The sequence below is a fragment of the Sander vitreus genome, chromosome 21 (assembly GCF_031162955.1).
Source record: "Sander vitreus isolate 19-12246 chromosome 21, sanVit1, whole genome shotgun sequence".
Classification (NCBI taxonomy): Eukaryota; Metazoa; Chordata; class Actinopteri; order Perciformes; family Percidae; genus Sander; species Sander vitreus.
The window spans coordinates 18,954,083-18,979,831 of NC_135875.1; the positions used below are offsets into that span (position 1 = coordinate 18,954,083).

Here is a 25,749-nt window from a genome sequence, read left to right on the forward strand (position 1 = left end):
CACAACAGGCTTTATTCTTCCCCGCTGTCTTGTCAAAACTTTGCAGCTCCAGTCGTGGTGCTTTTTCATGTTTTAACTTCAGTTGGAGGAGTTCAGTTTCTTTTTTCTGTGGATTGAGAATATTCTGCCACCCGCAGTTATTTCAGACTCGCTGAGCAAGAGCTCAAACACGCACAATGGTTAAACTGTAAACAAGGCGGATTTCTGAGTTCCTGAAAAGTTGAACATTTTTTGTTATGCCAGGATCAGACTACATGATTGTTTTTGTCTTTCATGACTAGTCACTATGTCCGACTAGACAGATATATTGCCAAAAAGTCTTGCTGTGTCTTGGACAGAAGAGTGGCAACACTACAAGTATGACACCGACCAGCCCCCAGACTGATTATCATGCGCTGTCGTGAAGATCACACGCAGGTTCATAAGTCAACGCTTTGGTGGAGCAACAGCCTCTCAAAAACTCACGAGAATCTTTTAAACTGACCGTTATTGATCTGAAATAAATACAGATTCAGCAACTGCAGCAAACAAGCTGCTATTATGGTCTGTTTTGAAATCCGGGAGCCCCACTTCTGAACTGTAGCGTTCGTGCAATCAGGTGCAGCGATCGCGGTTGCAGGAGGGTGTAGCCTGTTTTCTTTGCTTGTGAGTGGTCAAAGTGAAGAGAAACAGATAACTGCTAGTGGCGAGCCCACTAGCGTGCAATGCTGGGAAGCGGGGCGATCCCTGCCGTGAAAAAAAGCCTGTATGGGCACTGTGTGTATCTTTCCTTCACTAGACAGCAGCAGTGCCTCATGTTTAGATATGTGCGCCAGAGAGGCAGAGAGCGCTCTCTCTTCCTATTGGTCAAGGTCAAGTAACAAGACAAAAAGAATTCTGACATGCAAGACTTCCTGCGTCGTGGTCGTGAAGCGTCCCAGACATTAGATCGTGGATCTTTGATTATGTGACTCTACGAGAGGTAAAGACACGAGTTAGTCGGGCCCGACCATCACTATCAGGCACGACTTTGAGTGTTTGTCTGCGACGTGTCTGTCGGGTCAAAATCGGGCTAAATTTGTGTAGTCTGATCCTGGCATTAAAGGACAGCAAGAATCCAGTGAGATGCGCTGTAGCTTCTATGCATCAATAAGTCAACTGAATGACAACATGTATTGTCTGTTGGAGCTGAAGAGAAACTGAGTCTGTGTTTACCCGGATGGGCGTGTACCACTTCCGGTTCTGAGGCGCCTTCTTGTTGTGGGGTTTCTTAGGTTTGGGCTCGAAGGGCTCGTACTCCTGCTCCGGCATTTTCACCACGGCGTTCTTGGGCTTCTCCAGCTTAGCCCCCTCCTCGGTCGAGCCCTTCCCTCCCCAACGCACCTACAGACAGCAGACAGTACGTGAATATACAGCACAAAAGAGGCGGCGAATGTCATCTAAAGTGGTCCAGTTTCCCCCCCTCCGTTTTATTTGGGTGGTTTTAGATTTAATCATGATTGTCTGTGTTCTTGACATCTTCTCACCTCCATCCTCTTGATCCCTCCGATTCCTCTTCCTCCGTAATATGAGGCATCCACAGTGGGCCACTTCTTCTTGGGCAGGCCGTCTTCGTCATCTGACTCCTAAAACACAAATAATGATTACACAAAAAAAACATTTTATTCCCTCTCTTATATACTTTCTAACACACGTACTGTATCAATCAACTCTGCTACATTTGTATCACATTTATTGAAATGACTGTGTTTATTTCATTGTTGCTTTTTAAAACTATACTATAAGTAAGTTTACTTACAGAGTTGGTGGGTAAATATGTGTGTGTGTGTGTGTGTGTGTGTGTGTGTGTTTTGACTCACGGGCTCAGGTGGAGGTGGAGGAGGTGGTTCTTTGATCACCTGTGGAACAATAAGAGATGACATTGTTTAGCTTTTCACAAACACATTAATCACATTAGCTGCTACACGTCTCAGAGGACCTCTTAAGGGTTTTAATATTTTCTTTGTTAGGACCCCTGTTTGCTCTTTGGAGTTTAGACGAACCTCTTTGAAGCTCTGGATAACTGTAATTCACGTGTTACTTCTTAAAATCAACCACTTCCTGAAAGTAGTTTAGGTCCCTTACCACAGTGCAGCAGAGAGGCCAGAACCACCACATGAAGAGCATGGCCAGCAGCAAGAACAGCACCAGCAGGGTGATCAGAAGAATGGTGCCATCAAACTAGAGGGTAAACACACACACACACACACACACACACACACACACACACACACACACACACACACACACACACGCATCAGTACAGTACTACTACACGCCAGTGATTGAGTACTTGCGGACTGATGACTTGGACTCGAGCATTCATGAAATAGGACTCCCTTTATGTGTAATAGGTCATAACAATGTCATAGAAGACAGTATTATATTTAGTCTGGAACTGTTTGATGCAGGGGCAGGGCGTGTGTCCTCCACCTGCAACTGTAGTTCATGATGCGTGCACCCTACTACATGTTCACATTGGAAAGATGCAGAGGGATGCGGGTCAGGAAGTTTACATCCACTGCTGGAAAGAGCACCGCTAAATGTTTGTGAACACACAATAGAGTAGGAGTCTTGGACTCGAACGCTGGTAATGGTGACTTGACTTGGATTCTTCTTTAGGGACTCAGACTTGGACACTAGGGACTCGAGACTCTACTCGGATGTGAACTTGAGTAATGATGACTCGACTCGGATTTCTTTGGGTGACTCGGACTTGGACTCAGACTCGGAACACTGGGGACTCGAGACTCGACTCAGACTCTTCTTTGGTGACTCTTTCTTGAACTCAGGTAATGATGACTCGACCTTGACTTGGACTCGACTTGACTCAGACTCTTCTTTGGTGACTCGGACTCGAACACTGGGGACTCAGGTGATGGTGAGTCGACTCTGACTCGACTCTGACTCCTCTTTGGTGACTCGATCACTGAGGACTCGAGACTCTGACTCCAACTTAGGTGATGGTGAGTCGAAGCTGACTCGACTCCGACTGTTCTTTGGTGACTCGATCACTGGAGACTCGGGACTCGGACTCAAACTCAAGTGATGGTGAGTCAACTCGGACTGAACTTGGATTCTTCTTTGGTGACTCAGACCTGGACTCAAACACTGGGGACTCGAGACTTGACTCGGACTCGACAGTGACTCAACTACAACACTACCACATGCACAGTACTACTGCACCAAAGCAGGGCAGTCTGACTTCACAAGTGCTAACTTCCGCCCACATTTACCGAGTTGGACAATGCTGTCCCCTAATGGCGCTTTTCCATTACATGGTACCTGCTCAACTCGCCTCGACTCTACTCGCCTTTTTTGGTTTTCCATTACGAAAAAAAGTACCTGGTACCTGCTAACAGGTACTTTTTTTAGTACCACCTCCGTCGAGGTTCCAAGCGAGCTGAGCCGATACCAAAAGGTGACGTGAAAGCGACAGACGGGGGTGTCCTGAACAAACCCGCCATTTTTAAATAGTTTAGCCAGCTGTGTTTTTTTTTGCTGCCTCCAGCTTAATTTGAAACAAAATGTGTCTTCTGGCTGTGGCAACAACAACACATCTTCGACGTTCTGTGTGTGTGTCGCGTTAGGTCACGGCAGTTTACTGCGGCGCTGCTTGTTTTACAGTTCTGGGAAGGCTCCAGGCAGAGCTTTCGCCATAGCCTACGTACACACACATGCCTGCTCGATGCACAAGTATAAACATCAGGCCACTTACAAAGGCTACGGCGAAAGCTCTGCGTGGAGCCTCCGCAGAACTGTAAAACAAGCTCAAGTGGCCTGATGTTAATACTTGTGCGCTGGTGTGTGTGTCGAGCCGGCATATAAGACGACCAGCCACGCTGAGGCGGTACTAAAATCTGCAATGGAAAACGGACGCACAGTGTGTCGAGTCGAGGCGAGTCGAGCAGGTACCATGTCATGGAAAAATGCCATAAGTAGTGGAGGAGGGAAGACAAGAAATTGTAAAAGTAAGCCACCAGAAGTAGTGGGAGTAACAGAAGTAGTAGTGGGAATAAAAAAAGGAGCAGTAATATTAGAAACAGAGGATGTTGTACATCCAGTAATAATACTAATAGTACTTTCTTCGTCAGTTCTGCCACTTTAAATATTCATTTTCTTGTTTTTCTCGATGACAGTGGTAACTGTAAGCTGTGGGATCCCCGAATGAATCCATCAGTTTGCTCACTTTAAGCGAGGCAGGCGTCCGAGAAACAAACGTGGTTCCCATTACAGACCACAGATGAGGATCACATGTGGTTAGACTTTCCTCTATCTATCTTGTGGCAGAGACACAGGGGGGATTTAACTGAACTCAGCAGTGGGGTCCGTCGTAGAAAGTCTCTGGAACATCATTATTATTTCTCTGAAATTTTCCAATCAGCCAGTTTATTATAACTTTCAACAGCTGTCGAGCAGAATTGGTGAAGTAATGGTTTAGCTTGTCAATCTTGCACACACTAGTGTGTGTTTTCTCATGCTAAATCTCATGCTAAATGGGCACATTTTGTGGACTAACTACAAAGGCTACTCAAAGTGGCACTTTGGGAGGATTTGGGGAGGGGTCTCCTGTGTTTGTGGAGTTTGTTTTTACTCTTGATTTATCCACAGACTTTAGCTTGCATGTTGTTTGTCGCACCAGGCCTTTCACAAGTTAGCAACTTGTCGTGCATCCTTGAGCCTGGTGTGACTTCAGCCTATATGGTTTAGTTTAGTGGCGAGAAGCAGCTAATTGCAATGGTATGTCTAATTGGGCTCTGTATATCATGAACCACAACGCAGCTGTTTGAATTTACAGTGTTTTCATGGATATGATGTCACATTGACTGAGGGAGAACAGCTTCAAAGAGCATGTTTCCTTTCGGCAGGGTGGGAAGCTGCTGTGGCTCCGGCCCATATGTTCAAACATACGTGTTTTATTTTGTTAAATTGCTTTTAATTGTCTTGAATTGAATCTTGTTTAATCTTGGTTTTCAGGGAATAAAGCTCCATCCTGCTGACACGGTTATATACTGTACATTCACACACCTGGGGGCTACAAGAGATCACCATTGAGCAAGGGGAAATGCTTTTGCACAAGGACACTCCAGTTGATGCTTCTCTTTCACTTTCACAGACAAAATGTTGAGATTGAACAGGCAAGCCTCACAGTCAGGAACCGGCTTCTTTAACCTTTTGTCTCATGCCACACGAGTGTGTGTGTGTGTGTGTGTGTGTGTGTGTGTGTGTGGGGGGGGGGGGTATTCAGAGGATCTTTTTTTGAGTGGGTGGCTACTACAAACCCCTGTGGTTTGGCTCCCGAAAAAAGGAGGGAAAATAACAAAATTGAGAAAGGGAAGATGAAAGAGATAAAGGGGGGGGTAAGGAAAGTCACTGCAGAGAACAAAACAACAAATGTGTAGGAAAAGAGGTGAGTTTGGAGAGGACAGAAGAAGCAGAAGGAAGAAGAGTGGAAACCACATGCAACACAAGAAGAAATGGAAATTTGATCATAAACATACAAATCCCAAGAGTGTTCATCACCAGTTTGGAGGAAACAACACTGGTATAGACAATAATTTAAACACAATTATTACACTCTAATCAGGTGCAAAGATGTTCCATTTTTATTGCACTTTATTTGACATTTTTGTAGCCTGACAAGCCAGACCCACATCAAGATGTTGGGTCTGGGAACACACCATTGGCAGGGCTCAATCCGAGGGGCGGGATAAACGGTTGTCTTTCAAATTCCCTCTGCATGCTATAGGACAGCGCTACAACCAACGAAGAGTAACGAAGAAGGTGACGTAGTCAGAGCGAGTTCAGTGCCGTTCTTTGTTCTTTTCTCAAAGAAAAGCTTAACTCCAAGTCTTCCAGACCGCTGTTAGCCAGCAGCAGCAGCCATCTTCTTTGTTTTCAAGTAGCATGGATCCCGCCCACCGACTCTATACACGATGTGATTGGCCTGATTACAGTTTGGTTTTTCCAGCTCGCAAGCCAACAGAGAATTGCTGCCGTACGTCTAGATTTCTAGGCTAACATTTTTGAGGATATTTGTGAAATTACGAGTTTTGATAGACACTTATATGATTCTACCGAACCACATGTTGAATGATGAATAATCTTGCAGTAGTAATGCAGGTTAAATGCATGAACAGGGGACTTACACACTCTGTGGTGGTGATGTGCACGTTGCTGCTGATGAACGACAGACCGTCATTCATGCTCACTTGGAGATAAATCACCCTGAAACAAAACAACAGACACACGCACGGCAAGTAAGTACTGGATCTTCATGTTGGGATGTAACCTTAAAACAAGCATGTTTGGAGCAGTTTATTTAGCCAGAAGCAGTTACTTCTTAAGCTGTTCGCTTGACCAGAATGATGTCATATGAACTTTGGATCACACCAAAGCACGTCACCGAATGGCCTGCAAACCTTCAGGTAGTTTGTTAGAAGTGAGAATGTAATTTGAACCAACAGGAAACAGCCACAGAACATGAGGGACTACGAGTCAAAGAACTAAGAGACGTCTTGACTAATGCTCCAATTCAGTTATTTTTTCAAAGGTTACTAGACTTCCAAAAACAGCCAAACAGTCGCCAAACTCTAACCTGGCAGGAGAACACGTTACTAAAACTGTGTCCAATAAATAAGCTACTTGGTGAGTCCAGTGACTTTTGTTTACAAGTCCTGTTTCACTTGTAATCGAGCAATTTGAACCCAAATGAACCAAATACCAAAGTTTTCCACCGTGGTTAAAAACCAGAGGAGAATAAACAAACTGTAGGTGTGACAGCAAGCACGGAGGCCAAGGGGGGAGATGAACTTCGAAGAAATGGAGAGAAAAAAAACCCTGCTTGTTCAGATTTAGTTTTTATGGTTCTGGGCAAGTATTTTTTCAAGACATGACACCATACTAATTTCAATCTCTGCAACTCGCCCTCTTTACATCCAGTCTATGATCTCAACTTGGAGCTACAAAACAATTTCCTTTATGGAATGTAAAATACACCAAAGTAGAACTTCTCTCCTCTCTTCTATAATGGACGAACTCAAAACACGTCTAACCCTAACCCTAAATCAAAACAATGCCTCTGCCCACCCTCCAATCTAGTCTAATCTTAACCATGTCCAAACTCCTCTACTAGCCTTCTTAGAGTTTTTGGAACGGCATGAGTCTCTCTTGATGGTCTGAAGAATCCCTTCCTTCTCCGAGTGGGGAAAAACAATTCGGAGAATTTCACGTGACCTCCAGTCGCCTCTTTGGAGCCTGTTCTCGTTCAGATGTGGATGAACAACAGCACATGTTGTAAACAGCCCCCACCCCCAGTTCTTATTCGGTAGGAGACCAGGTGGATGTGAATGAGGTCTGGCAGACGGAAAGCAGGCCACATGACCGATAAACCTTTAGTCTTTACTCTGACTCAGTGAGCTGTCTGTCTGGGTTTTTAAAAAGGAGGCCAGAGAGAGAGAAGAGCTGGGCTAGTGGGAGAAGTTAATGATCAACAACAGACATACCTTGCTGACGACAAACAGCTGGGCACTAAGGGATTGAAACTTCAAAACAGTCTTAAAAGGACAGTTCACCCCAAAATCCAAAATACATATTTTCCTTCTTACCTGTAGTAATATTTATCAATCTAGATTATTTTGGTGTGAGTTGCCCAGTGTTGGAGATATAACACAGGCAACACTTTGTACATTGTTGGTTTTTGTAAGAATGAAATTGCAAAAATATTGCCAGCCTTATAATTAAATCGTTTACTGGGTGTATTTCAGTCAGAAGAAAGCCCAGAAACCTGGAACAGAAACAAAAGAAATGGTGAGAAGAGAAGAAGGAGCCAGAGGAAACTGACCCGTGTGAATTTGAGGATGTGGAGGAAATAAAGGAGTGCGGAGGAAATGTTAGTTGTAGGGCACCCTGTCTGACAGCTGTTAAGCAAGGAAGTTCAACAGACAGGGCAGGCGGTCCCAACATAAACACACGCACACACGCACACACACACACACACACACACACACACACACGCACACGCACACACACATACAAAACACTACACTACACTAGAGTTCAACTGTCACTCATTTAGGTGGTGTGGGTCGCCCCGGCTTTAAAGAAAAATCTACATTAAAGGCTTTTTGGATGCTTTTATATCGGCCTTAGTGGTCCCCTAATACTGTATCTGAAGTCTCTTTTATATAGACCTTAGTGGTCCCCTAATACTGTATCTGAAGTCTCTTTTATATCGGCCTTAGTGGTCCCCTAATACTGTATCTGAAGTCTCTTTTATATCGGCCTTAGTGGTCCCCTAATACTGTATCTGAAGTCTCTTTTATATCGGCCTTAGTGGTCCCCTAGTACTGTATCTGAAGTCTCTTTTATATAGGCCTTAGTGGTCCCCTAATACTGTATCTGAAGTCTCTTTTATATAGGCCTTAGTGGTCCCCTAATACTGTATCTGAAGTCTCTTTTATATAGGCCTTAGTGGTCCCCTAATACTGTATCTGAAGTCTCTTTTATATAGGTCTTAGTGGTCCCCTAGTACTGTATATAATGTCTCTTTCCCAAAATTCAGCCTTAGTGCAGAATTACAGCCACTAGAGCCAGTCCCACAATGAGCTTTCCTTAGGACGTGCCATTTCTGTGTCTGTAGCTTTAAATGCTATTGAGGAGGAGAGAGGGGGGGCAAGGTGGAGGGTGGGGGTGTAGCCTTGACCAACTGCCATGCTTCGCTCGTTTGCAAGCCATGATGTCTCTCTCTGTTTCTCATGGGCGGGCCAAATTCTCTGGGCAGGCAAAGCAGAGAAAGGGGAGGTAACCTTTCCCCTTATGACCTCATAAGGGGAGATTCCAGATCGGCCCATCTGAGCTTTCATTTTCTCAAAGGCAGAGCAGGATACCCAGGGCTCGGTTTACACCTATCGCCATTTCCTTTAAAACACTTAACAACACTCAGAAAGGTAGCGTGACTTATTTACTCCCCTCCCCCCTCCCCCCTTTGTATAACTGGCCAAACTAGATGACATGATGCCACATCCAGAGAAGCAGAGAGACCAATTTCTATACCTGAACTATCCACATATAGACCAGATTGCACTGCAGCAATGATACAAGTTGGATTTTGGGTGAAGTGACAAGAAAATTGTCAAATTTGCCTCCACAGTTTCATGATCTGAGCAGCGGCTAATTAGTCAAAATGTAACTTCATTAGTCTGAGTATTACTGTAATGAAGCAGTTTAAACCCTCTCTCTAAAGGTTTTCCACCCTGCTGAGAATCAAGCTGCATACAAACACATGGCCACACACACACTTCAAAAGGCCAGGCCAGACCTCTCCATGGCTTTGATCAGCCAAAACTGGACAAGGAGACTGTTGAAAGAGAGTGGGAGACTGACAGGGGATGAAAGAAAGTCAGAGATAAATAAAAGACAGATACAGAGACAAAAAAAACAGACAGACGGGCAGAAAGAGGGTGGAGGGGGGGCTGAAAAACAACCAAGCGAGGCAAAGCAGTTGGTGAAAAGAGCCACCGTGGCACCACCGAAGACAGAGGTGGAGAGAACAGGGAGGGGGGAGGGGAAAAAAGATAAGTTTGGGAGTGGAGAGTCGGGAGGTGAAGTGTTACTAGGATGGAAAGTTTATGACATCAACGGCAAGAACAGAAAAGATACACAAAGGCAGGACTGAACTGGCTTAATGGGAAGTTTAAGGGAGGTTTTACAACCCTTTTAAGGTATCGATTAAAGCTTCAGAGTTAAATCTTTCCTCCTCACTACAGTTCAAATCAAATGCTCTATCTTTCCACACCACTGACAAGGCAAATATTAACTGTCAATTGGATTTATAACTTCTATGGGAGAATAAAAGGAAGGAATTTGTATAATTATAGAAGTATGCGGCTATGACCAATAGAAATACCATTACAGGTCAAGAAAGTGTGTGAAAAGAGGGTCTAATGTTGACTTTTTGTCTCTCCGTGTAGTTTAAAGTCTTAAACCACTGTCCACTGAACCGTCTCTTCTGCGGCCTGTTGTACTTTTCTCCCCATAAATACTTAGGTTAGAGAGGTTTGCGGATTGTTGGCGTTGGAACATGGCCTGGCTCTAAAAAGAGAATACACCAGCTGATGAAAAGCGACTCTGGCCGGCAGCTCGGTTTGCACCAGAGAATTGCGCGACTGTCGTGTGGTGAATGTTTGAGTCAAACAACCTCAGTTGTCTTAGTTTTCACATCCCGCTGCCTCCGTCTTTTCCTCCAGGGAGCCAGAGAACATCGAAGGGATTGACACATACTGTATTTGAAATGTAATGTCAATAGACATCCTGATCCTGAACTAACAAATACAATCCACTTACAATCAGATCTCACAGCGGTATACTACAACTGAAGACAAAATGTGTGTTTTCTCACAGTCCAGGCAGGTTGTTAAACAAAGAACAGAAATGATCATACAGTCCCATTAAGTGTCCAATGAGGCTCATGGAGGCACAAGGATTCTCCTTAATCATGTAAAGTACACGTACCAAGATGACACAAACGTACAGAACTATACTTAGTTGTATATGGTACATTTGGGCATTGTCTTGTATGTTTGAAAGCCTCTAACGCTGCTTGAACCACTTAAGGGCGCCGTAACGAGCTTTACACATTGACACATTATTGTCTTTTAAAGTTGTTATGGTGAACATGTTAGCAAATGGTTGGGCAGGTAGCAGACAGTGTACTTTTTTTCACAGAAAACAGCTGCCTGCTGCAGCTGGAAGTGACTCGTGTGAGCAGCACGACCAAAACAGTAACTATGTGGGTCATACAAACCAATGAGCTGAAAGATGCTAAAATGCTCAACAGAGCTGAGAGGAACTGCAGATCTGGCTGATCATTTTCCGTGGGTTTGTCACTAGGAGTGACCCTCTTTCACAATAAACATAGTCGTTGGATCTATAGTTTAATATAAAAATATGACTTAGTGCAGCTTTAAGAACAAATGTTTCGGTCCTCTTTCGCTCCACTGATGACAAAGGAGTGAGCAAGAAAAGAAGAAAAACAGAACGTCAGCTCTCTTTTCTTGTCAACCAAATTTAAAATCAAAGACTAAGCGAGTCATGGAGGGATTCACTTTAGATTTGTGCATTTCTAGTCTTGACCTACTTAGTGTCAATGCAAGTCAAAAACCAATCGTCTCCAGTTGTTTTCACCGCTCTGTTCTAATTCAGGCAGAAGCAGGACAGATGCATGAAGGGTTTACCACTGTATGTGCTGGCACGGCTACAGAGCCCCGTGTATTTTGCTAAGCTGCACTTGGATCTAGAAAAGAGGAATGCGCCCTCGGATGGGGATCGTAAAAAAAAAAGAGCTAATGTGCGGCAGGCTTCTTATGGTCTGTTTCCCCCGTACACACCGGTACATATGCATGCATGTGTTTTCTTTTGTGTTTGAAGCAAAGAATGTGATCTAAGATGAATCTGAAGTCATGGAAAAGAGGCACCTACTTCCCAACTTCATCGATGACAGGAGCTGGACACAGTAGGAATGTGTCTTCGACACCAGCCGGCTTTTCATCTAGGAGGCAAAGGCAACATTTTAATAAATGTAATGTATGCTCCTCCAAAGTAGACTCCTCCGTAAGGTATGGACACTCAGTAAAAAGCTTAGTCTGGCTATCACCAGACCAAGCTCAATCTGTTAAGATTGAACATTAGTCTGGGGAGTCTGCTCTGTATTTTCTACTGCACAAGAGGCGTGATCAACGGGCATAGTTCAAATGACTCTGTACGCATTTGGATAGTCCTTCAACCAATCAGACCAACGATATCCGGGTGATGTAGCAGCGACAGCGGGCATCAACGGGTTGCTGCGCTTCGGCGGCCACCATGTTGAATGTAAACAAGAAGCTGCTTGGTCGCTTCTCTATCGCCATCGTGTTAAACCCGCCAATAGCGCGCCAGGTGGATTTGTGATTGGTCCCCGCAGATTAGTAATGGAAGCAGGACAGAAAAACGTACAGGTTTCCAGCCTGAGCTGCAGGGCGAAATCGAATCGCCGGCAGATCGGGCTGGGTTTACCCAGCCTATAAAAAGCTACTTGTGAAGGTGAAACAGCTAGTTTGATCCCTATGTGCTTTAAAAGACTTTAATACTAATAATATAGACTATAATACTATATAGATATTTCAAAATGAATATTGCCAAAAGCTGATATTTTGTGCCAATATTTTTTACATTTGAATTTGACTATTTCCCTGCCATAGTATTAGATGTATGATGAAGTTGCATTCATATTGAAAATATACATTGTATTAATATACAGTCATAGAGTGTATCCGTTGGTTATTTTTCCAAAATACACTTTCCAAAGAGGTTCATACACTGACAAAAAGACTACAAATGACCCAAACAGAGACTGGTATAAACCTTGTTATGGACAGGTTGGGTTTACATTCAAAGACAAAGGCACAGTGTCGGCGTACTCACTGACTGTAATGGTGTCGTTGATTTTGAAGCTGCAGAGCACCTGGTTGATGTTCCTGGCGTGGAGGAAACCGTTTCCTCTCACCACCACTTGGAAAGACTCTGGTCACACGACACACAATACCATGTTTCACACTCTTTGGCAAGAAAAAAACGGCATTTTACACTGCATGTGTTGTTCATGATGCTCATTTTTTACATGATCACACCCAGCACGGTTAGAAGGGCAGTGTTTAAACTCTGAACGGCTTCCTACTTTAATTCAATGTCTTTAATGAAGATGTATATACAGCAGGGTTCTTCAAAGTTTTTTTTAAGCCAAGGACCCTGTAGGAGCCACATATTGTATGTTGTTTATGGTCTCATTTGTGTTATTTGTTGATTATTATATTGTGCACTTATATTGTAGGTGGTGGGCGGTTTGAGCGGAACTGATAACATATTTGTTTGCTTCACCTGTTCACCTGGGTTTTCTGGGCTTTGACAGAGAGGGGGGTGAGCCTGGGAGTGAACACTTTCTGTTGACCGCCGCACTAACGCACTTATTTCGACTCACAAGGTTACGTGTGGAGGAATAAATCATTGCAATACAATCTGAGCGCGTCACAGTGTGTTTTGCCTCTCTCAGTGTTTAGTCCCTCGCGGCAGCACTTTGTTGGACTGCTTACAGCCGCAACAGACCCCTTAACTGAACGAGGGATGGAGCAGGGACCCCCCTACTACATATATTGTATAAAAGGAAGTTGCATATTAAACTGGGCCTACAATAACGTGTAGGGCGGCCTAAAACCTTTATACATACCTTTTTTTGCATAGAATACGCTATAAAAAAAAGCCTAATAATTGTTGGCATGATTTAATAAATCACGTTTTAATGTTAAAACATACATGTGGCACAGTGGATTGATATCTTAGTGACTGCCTTGTCCATAGGCCAGTAAGCCTATCATCAGTGGGGATTTATATTTGCTAATAATATGTTAGACTCATGTTAAGACTTTTTAAGTTTTGAAAAAAAACATCTACATTTTGCAATAATTTGGAGGCCCCCCTGCATTGACTCTGAGGACCCCCTGTTGAAGATCCCTGATATACAGTAAATGGCAGGCTTTTGGGCACCACCTAAGCCAGATGAATGTAACATCAATGTGAGCATCAAAACTAACTAAATGACTTTTCTCAGGTTAGGGTTAGCTAGTTGGACTTCTTCAGCAAGTTTTGTCTTTGAGCTTTTTGAGTGTTATTTAATTATCTGCTCTAGCTTTTTTTGAACGTTTTAGACACAGATATTCTAATGATAATGGTCCAAAATCATGTAAAACTGCATATTTGTTTTGTTGAAAAACCCTAAAAAGGACCCTAAACCCCCTGCCGAATACGTGCAGCTAAGTCTACCACAAACCTAGGAAAAACACCGAATGGATTTCTATGTACTGCATATGCTTGTATATATATATAATGTTTTAGTTTTGTTATTATCACTGGTATGTAAACATATATAACATGCTGTATAATATTATAATTCACAGAAAATGACCAACAGGCACAAAGATACAGACAGTCCATGCTGAGTGAGGAGAAATCTATAATCGGGCAGGGTGAAAACTTGCCAAAACTGTCCAACGAACAGGCAAACTAGTACGTCCTGTGACTTTAATTCACAAGCCTCAATTTGCTTGTAATTGGGCAGAGGGAATCCTAATTAACAAAGTGCAAAAATACAACATGTTCAGCTTTCCCACCCCCACAACTGAGCGACTCAGCATACGACTGAGTTATAATTGTTGGACATTAACTCCAATAGTTGCAATGCTGCCTGTAATAGGGAAACTACTCAGCTGTAAATACACAAAGATACAGTACAGTACACTACACACTGCAGCAGCACACCAGCCTATACTATTAGGTTTCAAGTGAAGTACTGGTGAAAGTAATTCACTGCTTGATAAAAGACAAAAGCAGATGTGAGAAGCAGTAAAAGTCCCTCTGCTTTTGCCAAAAGTGTTTAATCAACTTTTATCTGTTCTTTCGTGCCTTTTAATGTCCATTTAATGTCACTTTAACTTTCATCATCTTTCTCTTGGCAGGACACTAAAGGATGTTGCCTACTTTACATTTCAGCGTTATCCGACATCACCACTGCCACTCTCTCACGATCAATCCCTTTAATAAGACCCTATACTATTATTCCCACTGTGGTACTCTGTCCCATTAGATTTCCTCTATGTGAGCTGGATGCCCATATATGGTCACTTTTCTTCTTATGGTCTGGGATTTTAATTACTGAAGTGACAGTAGGGGAGACAGGGCACCCAGTAATGAAATTAACACAGTTTAAGAAATGATGGGCGGCTGGCTTCCTACTTCATTTGTGTGTGTGTGTGTGTGTGTGTGTGTGTGTGTGTGGTTTTTAGCTCCTTACCTCCTGCACACACACTGGAGGGCTCCGCTGCCAAAATCTCAATGCAGGATTTTTTGATGATCTGGAGCGATAACGAGGAGGAAATACAGCGATTATGTTTCCATGCTTATACTGATGCTGGCCTCTTTGTTGTCAAATTCTACTGTTATAAAAAAAAAAAATGGCAGTCGAGACCTCAATAAAAAATGTTCTAGGGCTCGCTAAGAATTAAATCATTTCCTTAATCACACTGTGTCATTATGCGTCTCAGTTTTGAAAACGCTCGTCGTCTTGCTTATTTGAAACTTGGAACTTTGGAATTTTGGTAACTCTGTCCCGTCGTCATGTAAACTGTAAATGTGCCATGTGAGATTGAGAAGCTTGACAGGCACAGCAACAGTAACTGAGTGTGGCGAGGCCTATTAGAGGATTCTATTCTATATATAATTTACATTTTATTTTAACAAACTAACAGGGAAACTGATGAAGAAAGTAGCTTCTCTCATGAGAAACACAAGTTAAAGGACAATTCCGGTGCAAAACGAACCTAGGGGTTAATAACAGATGTGTTCGGGGCACAGGGAAAGTACAAACAAATCGCTATTTATACCACTAAAAAGACTCAAAATATCACCAGACTTCCACTATAGCATAATGAGGGTCCCTAAATGTTAACCCAAGCATTGAGAACATTGTCGCGTTCTCGTATACAGGCGGCCGCCGTCTTGGGAGTTACTGTCTTTCTAAACTATCCTTTTGTTAGATTTGTTTTTACTTTCCCTGTGCCCCGAATACTAGCGTTGTAAGCTAATCAGCGGTCCGCGCTAGCTTGTTTCAAGCTACAAACACATTCGATTAGCATGAAAACATGTCCCAGAGAACGACAGAGTGGGTACACATCTGTTATTAACCCCTAGGTTCGTTTTGCGCCGGAATTGTCCTTTAAAGTGGGCTTAACATGCCTGTATAATGTATATCATGAGCCCAGTGTACACAAAGACTTCTGCCGGGGTGGCGCGTATGAAAAAAATAGTGCGCAGTGTCTGTTTGACTCGACTCTTCCACTAAAACTCTCTTGCTAGAAATCAGTGTAACTTTTGAACTCTTGCATTGTGCAAACCAATGTATCGTCTCTGTGGTGGATGAAAACTCGAATGTTTTCTAAAGTCAGTCCTGACAACCAAGGGAGTAATAAAATGGTAACTGTACTAATGCAGGACAGACTCAAGATAAATACATGAATGTGGACGTCCACTGTTTGTGAGCTTCAGCTACAGGAATGCTTCCCTGCACAGAGAAGAGTTTATGTACCGAATCAATGACTCCCCGGAGGGCGTGGAAGCCGCCCAGCACAGGAAACACGTGCTCGATGGTGTCTGCAATGGTGGCCAGCTATAGAGGGAGAGAGGAAGGGACGGACGGTTAGGGTCAGAAGAGTTAAGAAACTAAATTAAACAAGAATTCACTAAACGATTGAAAGACAATTGACGGGATGGATACATTGTGGGAAATTGTGTTTTCTGCAACTGTGGTTAGGGAGACACCGCCAACATTCAGACATGACACTGCTATTTTATATTTTACAACGAGCCCAAATTGGCCTCATATGTACTGATGTGACACAATTTCAGACATTATAGACATGATGATTTCCTTTCGTTTGTTTTAAAGGTCCAATGTGTGGGAATTTCTCCCATCTAGCGTTGAGATCATATATCAACTCTCTCGCACCATGCAGTTCAAAGTACGTAGTACAGCTACGGTAGCCTTCATGCTTCAAAAAGCCGGTCTCTTTTCAATATCCTTTTTCTTTTTCTGGGTGAAGAAGAAGACTCCTGTTCCTGAAATTTGGATTTTGAATACGTGTGGTCCTCCATGTTTCCTTCTTCAAACTTGCCGGGGGCCGGGAAGCTACGATACCCATTAGCAGCATTAGCAGCACCTGTGAGTTTATCATGTGACAGCGAAAGCGCGAATGGCGGAGCAGTATGTCCTGTATGTCCCTTACCGGCTAACGTATTTCAAGATGGCGCATGAATATGGAGCGTCTCCCCCAGTTCATGCGAATGCAAATGTAAAATTTCAAGCCAATAGTTATACTTGGAATTGATGGTGGTGGTAAATATTCATGAATAAGGACAAGTTTGTGAACGGGCAACACAGATTTTGATAATGAACAACTAAACACGTTACACACTGGACCTTTAAATTCAACAAGCAATTTGTATTTTAGCAGAACACTGAAAGCAGCAGAACTGAGGACACTTCAACATCCGTTTATTTATAGAAAGTACTATCGCGATATTCAACAACTTTATCGTGTATTTTTCCTCAATTCATGCAGCCCTCCTACACACACACACACACACACACACACACACACACACACACACACACACACACACACTGTAAATCCAGGGAATCCCATTAGGAATAATGCTCAAACATTATCCACAGTCATATAATGGGTCCATTTACAATCAATCAAATGGAGCTCGTACTAAACTTTGGGTTTGAGGTCGACCAGCCCTCAAACGCTCTCAAAAATCCTCCACATTACATACAGGAACCTGAATCATCCTCCTCCTCATCATGCTGAAGCTAATTGTTGAGCATTATTCAAGTTACAGACATTTCTGCCGTCCAGCTTTGTGTGTTGGCATCCTAAGAGGCAGGGTTAAAAAAAAAAAAATAATAATCACTTGGATTGGCGTTCAGGAAATTTGAAATTATGGGTTAGCCAAATTGCACAGAGGCCACTGAATACACACTATGCAACATGGAGGTAACAGCATTTCCACAAGTCTGGATTCCTGAGCAGATGATGTACTGTACATGTGTGCTATTATCTTTATTTCAAACCAGATACATAACATTTAGCGGCTATAAAATGGCCGTGAAAGTGTAAAACTGCCGTACACAGCACAGACGTATTACATTGGGCATTTTTACCTGTGTCTCATTGAAGTCTTTGACACCAACACAGTACACAATAGCTCCAAGAGACCTGGCTCTTTCTGCCTGTTGGAAGACACAGGGCAATGAACAGAATAAGTTCCAGAAAACTGGCATTCAAGCAATGAAAGTATTCATTTCTCCAGGGCTATAACCGCAGCAGGTTTGGAGTTGCTACCTCTTGCTGCGCAGTGATGAGCTGATGTTCCTGCAGCTCTCCGTCCGTCAGCGCAATAATCACACTGGCCGTGCCTGGAAGAAGCACACGGACATGATTTATAACCATACATCATAATGCACAACTTAGCTTGAAGTAAGTATTCACAACAACAAAGTCTTTTGATGCGTACCAAAGTTCTCCTGGTATATCTGCTCGTTTGCCTTTAAAGAAGAAGACGTTTTATTGGTCAGAAAGTGAGGAGGAGTAAGTCAATGCACTTTGATCTGTTTGATTCTCAGTGTAAGATAACAACAACAAAAAAAGCATTATGACAAAAGCTCACCCTCTCCAACCCGAGGTGCATGAATGTGTCTCCACCGGGAATCTCTCTTTTCAGAGAGTTCAGCCCTTTTCTGATGTTCACTCTGCAGAGAAGAAAGAGCAGAGTTAGTTTGGACGAGGAAACATTTAAACTGCAGCTTTTATTTGTTGTCTTATGTGTCATTATGTCCCAGTGTGGAAACTCATCCATTTCCCTGACATGTTTGTGTTTTGCCTTTTTTCCCTTATCTCTTCACAATACAGTTAAGCACTATGGTCGCTGCCAAGTGTGTAGATGTATATGTCTCTATGCTTTATAAAGGTTTTCGCCCGATTCTGATTCATTTTAGTCAACGGAGCATGAACGCAAGCTGGAGACAGCTCTGTTTGGAAGTGGAAACCCAACAACAGTTTTATACAATCATGTCAGTTCAGAGAGCATCTGCTTTCACTCTGGTGCAACAGTTTGAGTTTACCTTAGGGCTGATCGTTCCTCTTGCGTAAGAGCAGTCCGTGCTAGAATAATGTTTAACGCAACGCAAATTCAATTCGGTTAGTCAGTTGCAGTTAAACAACAGACTGTATCAGCCATAAATGGGGCGAGATGCCTGTGAGCTAGTGCAGGCAGTCAACCTGACCTGCACCGCTGTACACACACGTGACATGCCTCAGTCTCCGTATCATTTACCAAACACACCCCCTCAATTTGGGGGTCTATTTATGCTGCACATTTCACCCATCTCTGCCTTGCCAATGCCGCTGCTGACCTGCACCTGTTTTCGGAGTGATGAGGTCGGAGTCTGGCCGCCAAACCCAATGTTCTGCTGTTATAATAAACATTTCAAACGTGAGTTGTCCGACTGAACTTAATTTACCTGTTTTCCGTCAGTTTCATGATGGTGGATGCTCTGGAGGAGAATGTTATGAAGGACATCCTTAGCATGGGACTGGAACAGAAAAGAAAATCCATCATGACACCCAGTCATTCAGCAGCAGTACAGCACAGATTAACCCTTTGGTAGTGATACCTGCCAAAGACCAAATTCACCAGCATTTGGCTGCTGGTTGGTGATTTCCCACCTTGCACAACACGATACAAACATTTCTACATCTGACGTTAATCAGAAACGTACGGTTACAGTTATACTGCGAAAGCAACAAATTGTTTCCCTTAGAACCACAAAATAACTGGCGGTAACCCAAGCTGTGCTTTACTTTCATGCCAGACAAACAAAAGTTTTAAACAATGAAAATCTCATGAACAAACTACCTCACTTGCTTTGAGGTCACTCCAACAGGCTGTGTATGAATGGCTTCTTGAACGCAACCCAACAACACACTAAGGCAGTGGTTCCCAAAGTGGGGTCCGGGGAGCCCCAGGGGTCCTTAAACGGGTTCCAGGGGTTTCCCAGAAAAAAAGGGGAATCATTTAATTTCCCTATAATTCTATCCATAAGTACCACAATGACAGAATGTATGACTATTGGGGTCATTTTCTCTAATAAAACATCTCAAATCAAAAACTCCTACCAGTTGGGGGGACCCTGGGACTGGGTCTGTGGTCTAATTTGTGTCCGTTTAGGCGTGAAAAAGTTTGGGAACCACTGCACTAAGACTCTGAGTGACACCATGCACAGATGTGCTGGTGTGCAGGATTTGAACCCTCTGTGCGTGACAATGGCTCAAATGTTGGTATTCAAACCATGTCACTGAAAACCTCAAAAGTTGCTATTTTTTTTGTTTGTGAAAAAAAATTGTATATTTAGAAAGGCATGTAAACATACACGCATCTGAAGTAAACAAAATGTGTTGTATTGTTTGTGAGAGAAAGTAAGTGAATGCAGATTTGCGCCGTTTGAAACACTATCATGGTTCTTTGCTCTGGTTGAACTGCAAAGCTCCAGGTGTTATTGTGGCCTTTGAGCAGTACGGACAAAACAAAACCACCCACGAGCTGAAGACCATCTGTTGACATTTTTTGCATTTTACACTGCACTATATCGCATATCGTTCATATTTCAGCCATGAGAGCATGCAGTCATAGCTACAGTATCTTAATAGTTACAATATAAATACAGGATGGCACTGTAATTATTTCTGACATCATATAACTGATGAATAAAAGGGATCATATACACATCGTATGATAATATGAGCTTAATGTGAAATCTATTGTCAGACTCCAATCCTGAATCCAAAGGTACAACATACTGACACCTTACAGAACAGTTTGAGTATCTGTTAATGTTCACTGCAAAAGATTGGTTTGCATGTTTGACACATGAAATCAATATGGCTGATGCTAAAAAAAGGATGCAAATTATGGATAATCACATGAACCTTAATGACTTGTAACCTTAAAAGACAATTTTTTGCTAACTGGTTTTGTCCGTCCTGGATTTAAAGACTTTTCTCTCACTTGATGAATACATTTTATAGTCTGCTACTTCAGACTATATCATGGGGCAATCATGCTGCTGAAAAATTGTATTGATTGATTGATTTTTATCATTTCAAGAGCTGTATAATATTCCTATGGAGCCATACACACTCATTAACAAATGTCAGATCTGAGTAACCTTTAGGGACACATATTTAAGTTGAGATACTTAAAGCTGCAGTGTTAACGCTGATTGTCAGCCTTGTCCATTGAAAGCTTCCCTCTTTACTCTCCTCTAAAGAGGCTGTAAAACCCAGGCTGCTCATACACATTGTAGTCTCTGCTGGTAACCCCACTGACACCAGACATCAGCTCAGCAGAGACAGATTGAAACATTAGCCTGTATGCTGAGTGACCTAGCATATGGCCAGCTGTCTCTGTAGGGACAGATTTTAATTTACTTTACCGCGGTGACTGCTGCGTAAAGTGTGCGTTTCTCCTCAGTGATCTACATCTCAGGACACCAAGTGACACCATGCACAGATGTGCCGGTGTGCAGGATTTGAACCCTCTGTGCGTGACAATGGCTCAAATGTTGGCATTCAAACCATGTCACTGAACCCTCAAAAGTTGCTATTTTTGTTTATTTGTGAAAAACAATTATATTTAGTGATCTACATCTCAGGGCTCCAGGAAGTCGAGTACAGAGGCAACAAGGCTGTTTAGTATCTGGTGACTTAGAGTCAAATGTTACAATATATAGGTTAGTCCACCTATGTCATTCCATTTTCCTCCTGCATATTTAATAAGTCCATTGTGTAACTAACATGCACATGTTTAAATATGTGTTTATGAAATATCTCTTACCTTTTGAATTTCTCAGCTAAATTCTCCACAAAGTCGTAGATTTCCTCCCAGTGGTTCTTCACACTGCCAGACCTAAGACAAAAAAAAAAATCAAAATCATTGAAAAAAATCACGAGTTGTGTTCAACTGTCATGAATGCCGATTACAGTGGTTGAAAACACAACAAAAAGAACAAGAGTAAGCAAAGTGTCTTCATGCTAATCACAATACAGCTAACATAAAAGCTGTGAAGCACATGTACCCTTAATCCAAGATAGCAGGCATCTTCAATGACTGTAGCAGTTGTAAAATATAATTTCTGCATATATCTATGAGTTACAAATCATTTGTTCAGCTAGAACTCTATCAAAATATCAAGGCTAAAGTTATCTATCAGACACACACTGACCTCCATTTTGTAGAGCGGTCAAACAAGAAAAATATGGCTTTGTTAGCTAAAAACGACAACAGCAACACAGCACAACAATAAGAACAAGCTATGTATTCTGGGCAAAACACAACTGTTTAACTTGTTACAGTAACTTTACTATCTGTCAAAATTATTTGTAACAAAAAGAAATATTACTCTAATTCCACAGTTGCTATCAACAGCTACAATGCTATTGAGCTGTCTAGCTAGCAACAGATAGATAGCTAGTACATCCTTTATCTGTTGCTAAACCTTGGAGTGAAGGAAATTAAACCTAAATTTCATAACCATCCCAGTAATGTATCACAAACACCACTTGGGGAATAACTTAAAACAATTAGTTTGCACAATACTTTAAGGGCGTGCTGAGATTAAAGAGGCTGGTGATGTGGTCTGGTGTGTAATTTAGCATCCTCCTGTATCCTGAATGAGGCCCTAAAGGCTGAGGAAATAGGTCCTGGTCTCCCCAGGGGAAGCTCCATAAAACTGGACTATTATAAAAAAAAAAATCCCTACGGAGCTACCTTCATTTCCTCTGGACAGACTGTGTGTATGTGTGTGTTTGTAGCAATTAAATTAAGTGTGAGCATTAAGGGAGAGAGCTTCCGACATGATGTGACAGTGGGTCATCATCCGTTAGCCAAAGAGATGACACATAGGAAATGAGCTAATTGACTCTGGTCAAACTGGAGGCCTGTTTAGAGGATGAGGCTCTTAGAATAAAGTGTGTTGATATGTTGCCATTTCTCTGTATGGGACAGAAGGTCAGCACCATTTTTTTTATCCACGGGGTTTAGCTGGATTTCAATTTATTTTTACTTCTGTAAAAGCCGAACATATATGGTTGTGACTTTTTTTTTAAGGTATTTCACCTTCATTGTTGACTGCAATAAATTGTCAGTTTGAAACAGCGTGTATGGGAGTTGATGGGAACCAGACTAAACACGGACTCTGTTATCCTAGCTTACCTTTTAGTTGTATTAGTTCCCAGCTAACTCAAAAGAGATCTGTTTGAGAATCACGTCTAGACATAATAAACAGAATGAAGTATATCTGGCTTAATGTGCTTTTCATGCCTTGGGCTGATGTAGTAAGTAAATTAGATTACTATCAACAATGTTTATTTTCTGTGCAATGTATTTTGATTATTTGGATAATTTGAAGATACAGGAACCAACAGAGCCATAGTCTTGCGAGTTGCTTTGGAATACAGCGCCTGCTAGCCAAAAGTTGAAATGGAAATGAATTGTAACTAATGTTATTTGCCTTGCAATTGACTTTCTCGGAGGTTATACCCTATGGTGTTTTTGTGTTATTGCTTGGCAGCAGAGGGGTAATGATTTGCCCAGGCTTGGGGGGTAGACATAGCCAGGGAATACCAGGGACTTTCCCATCATGCCTAAGTCATTCAAGGCGTCTCATCCTGCCAGACTCTAAATACTCTGTTTTGTAGACTGGATAATATAAATTATGAAAAATACTGTGTTCGTAATCTTCTAGTCCCAAAATGTTCTAGTCCACAAGCGGGAACAAGAAAGCTTGTTGACAATTACTTTTGCAGATGCTTATCTTATTGCCATTTTAAAAACAAACAAATGCTCTGCATCTACATGCTTTTCAAGGAGAATCAACACAAACAACAGTAGCTGAAATGAGAGCCAGCTCATACTCAAATTTCATGGACTTAAAATCCAAGAAAAACAAACAGATGGATTGCTCAGAAGTAGGCGAGCTGCTAAAAAGGAAAACTGTCAAAACACCGAGAATCTTGCAGAATGAGTCAATGATGCACCTCTGCGAGGTTCAGGTTTGGATTCCCTTGGGCCACCCATGCTGGTAACATCTAGACCCTTGCTCCAAATACAATAAAAAAATTTAAAAAAAAACATCCACAATAACATCTACTGATTATCTAAGCTTCAGTGTTTGAAACAAAATAGAACTGAACAGATAAAAAAAAAATGCTGGTCAACTAAACATCCTACCAAAGCATTTTCTCAGAGTTCTTGTTGATCTGATGACATGACTTGTTCCCCCACATCAAGGCTGAGTGAGCAAAGAAAGAGGACAAGACCTTACAAGCTCAACAAAATCCTTGCAAAATATAAAAAGCTTGAGGTGGAGGAGGAGAGATGTTTAGATTGGATGTTTAACAAAATGTGCAGAGCAAACAGAAATAGTCACACAAGGATTGCGCACACACAGACGGCCTCTGACCTGAAGGAATGGCATGAGCCAATTTCATCTGTAAATTGTTCCATTACAGCAACAGAGGAGGGGGGGGGATAATAAAAAAAATTTAAAAAAAAGTATCCTGCAACTAATTGTCATGTAGCGGTGCGGGGAGTATTTATTTAACATCAGTGTGACTCTGAGGACTCCCACCTTTGGTTTTCAGCTGCTTATCTTTACTGCTGCACCACAATGGCTCGTTTGTATTGGAACAGTTCAGTTTTCTGAGGTGGCTGATGTCGTGGGACCGAGGCCTAGCTTGCAGTTTCACTCACCTGTCCAAACAGCGTTGGGATAGGAAGCGGGCCATTTCATTCTATGATTCTTGATGAAACTATTTGATGTGGTGCCTTTTTCCATCTTAATCCTTTGATCTAATTTGAATTGGTCTGAGTTGAGTGCTAGAGTTCAGCGGTTTGGGGTTTGGACACAAAATAAAGGTTTCGAGAGGTGAGGGGGTGTTACAATTTGCCGACAAAGCGATCAAGCCCCAACAGCAGTTTGAGGTTATGTCATAGCAACTTGTCAAAGCCGAGCGACAGTGTTTTCTTGATTGGACAGATTCTCGGAACAAGATGAAGAGCACGTATCTGGCAGTACGCCATGTGAGGGCTGAGAGAAAAAGAAACAAAAGAAAAGAAAAGGAAGGAAAGAGCAAGGGAAAGATGAAGAGCCTTAGCAGTTCGATTACAGTAAATTCAGCTGAGTGATAGTGAGATAATGTGAAAAATCTGTTGGCTCGAACGAAAACTTGACTGCCAGAGGAAGCATGCCGATGATTCGATGAAATCTTCAACAGCAAGGCAAAGTTTCACTCCACGACCTGCTTCAGCCAACACAGCTGACATACAAACCTGAAGCACCAACACCACCAGGAAACCAAAACAAGGTGCAAACAATTGATGTGTACAAAATGCTATCCTAACCTTAACCACTCGAGGTCAAATGCCTAACCCCAACCAATCGAGCTGCTTCGTAGGGCGGGGTCTTGGCGTGGCCATAGTGGGATTCGTAATTTCGCCACCAAAGGGACGTTGGACTAGTGGGCTGTAGGACCAAAGGGAATTTTTCGGGTTATTGAGAGGTCAGAACAATGGAGCGTCGGAGAAATGGGCAGTCCCCGTTTTTTCCATGTGGATTTAAGTTTCTATGGAACCACTAACCAAGGTTGGTCTTGTCTTAATCTAGATAGTAAGATGCCAAATGAAATTTAGAACTATCCACACTGGGTGGTAAAAATGGTTTCATTAATAAGACATTAAGGCTCCCAGAGCAATATATTTGAGGTTGGGTTTGCTTAATTGACAGCTGTGATGTTGCAGCTTGCTAAATCAACTCCAACTCCACCCACACACCACCAGCGTGTTGCCCAAGCTAGCATTTTCATGGCTCTTGTAACTGACAAAGACAATCCTAAAGTAAAACAAAAAATGATAACGTGATGTAAATTATACATAGTTTGGAAACCTACAGTAAGTCTTTCCGCTGCTACATCAGTACATCCAGGGCAGTAATCTACTGTTTCCAAATAGCTGTAGGCTCAAAGGGAG

At 42.4% G+C, this 25,749-nt stretch overlaps 1 protein-coding gene across 1 annotated transcript in view; it reads right to left on the minus strand.

Moving 5' to 3' along the window:
- Positions 1–25,749, minus strand: part of antxr1c (ANTXR cell adhesion molecule 1c) — a 50,449-nt gene that overhangs the window by 14,407 nt on the left and 10,293 nt on the right. Inside the window, exons 2-16 of the mRNA XM_078278718.1 lie at positions 21,559–21,630; positions 19,187–19,258; positions 18,334–18,415; positions 18,181–18,211; positions 18,009–18,082; positions 17,828–17,896; positions 16,187–16,267; positions 14,897–14,957; positions 12,478–12,576; positions 11,497–11,566; positions 6,168–6,246; positions 2,104–2,199; positions 1,839–1,877; positions 1,506–1,604; positions 1,195–1,362 (exon numbers count right to left, since the gene is read on the minus strand). Of these exons, the coding sequence (XP_078134844.1) occupies positions 1,195–1,362; positions 1,506–1,604; positions 1,839–1,877; positions 2,104–2,199; positions 6,168–6,246; positions 11,497–11,566; positions 12,478–12,576; positions 14,897–14,957; positions 16,187–16,267; positions 17,828–17,896; positions 18,009–18,082; positions 18,181–18,211; positions 18,334–18,415; positions 19,187–19,258; positions 21,559–21,630 (1,192 nt within the window). The remainder of the gene's footprint in view (positions 1–1,194; positions 1,363–1,505; positions 1,605–1,838; positions 1,878–2,103; positions 2,200–6,167; positions 6,247–11,496; positions 11,567–12,477; positions 12,577–14,896; positions 14,958–16,186; positions 16,268–17,827; positions 17,897–18,008; positions 18,083–18,180; positions 18,212–18,333; positions 18,416–19,186; positions 19,259–21,558; positions 21,631–25,749) is intronic.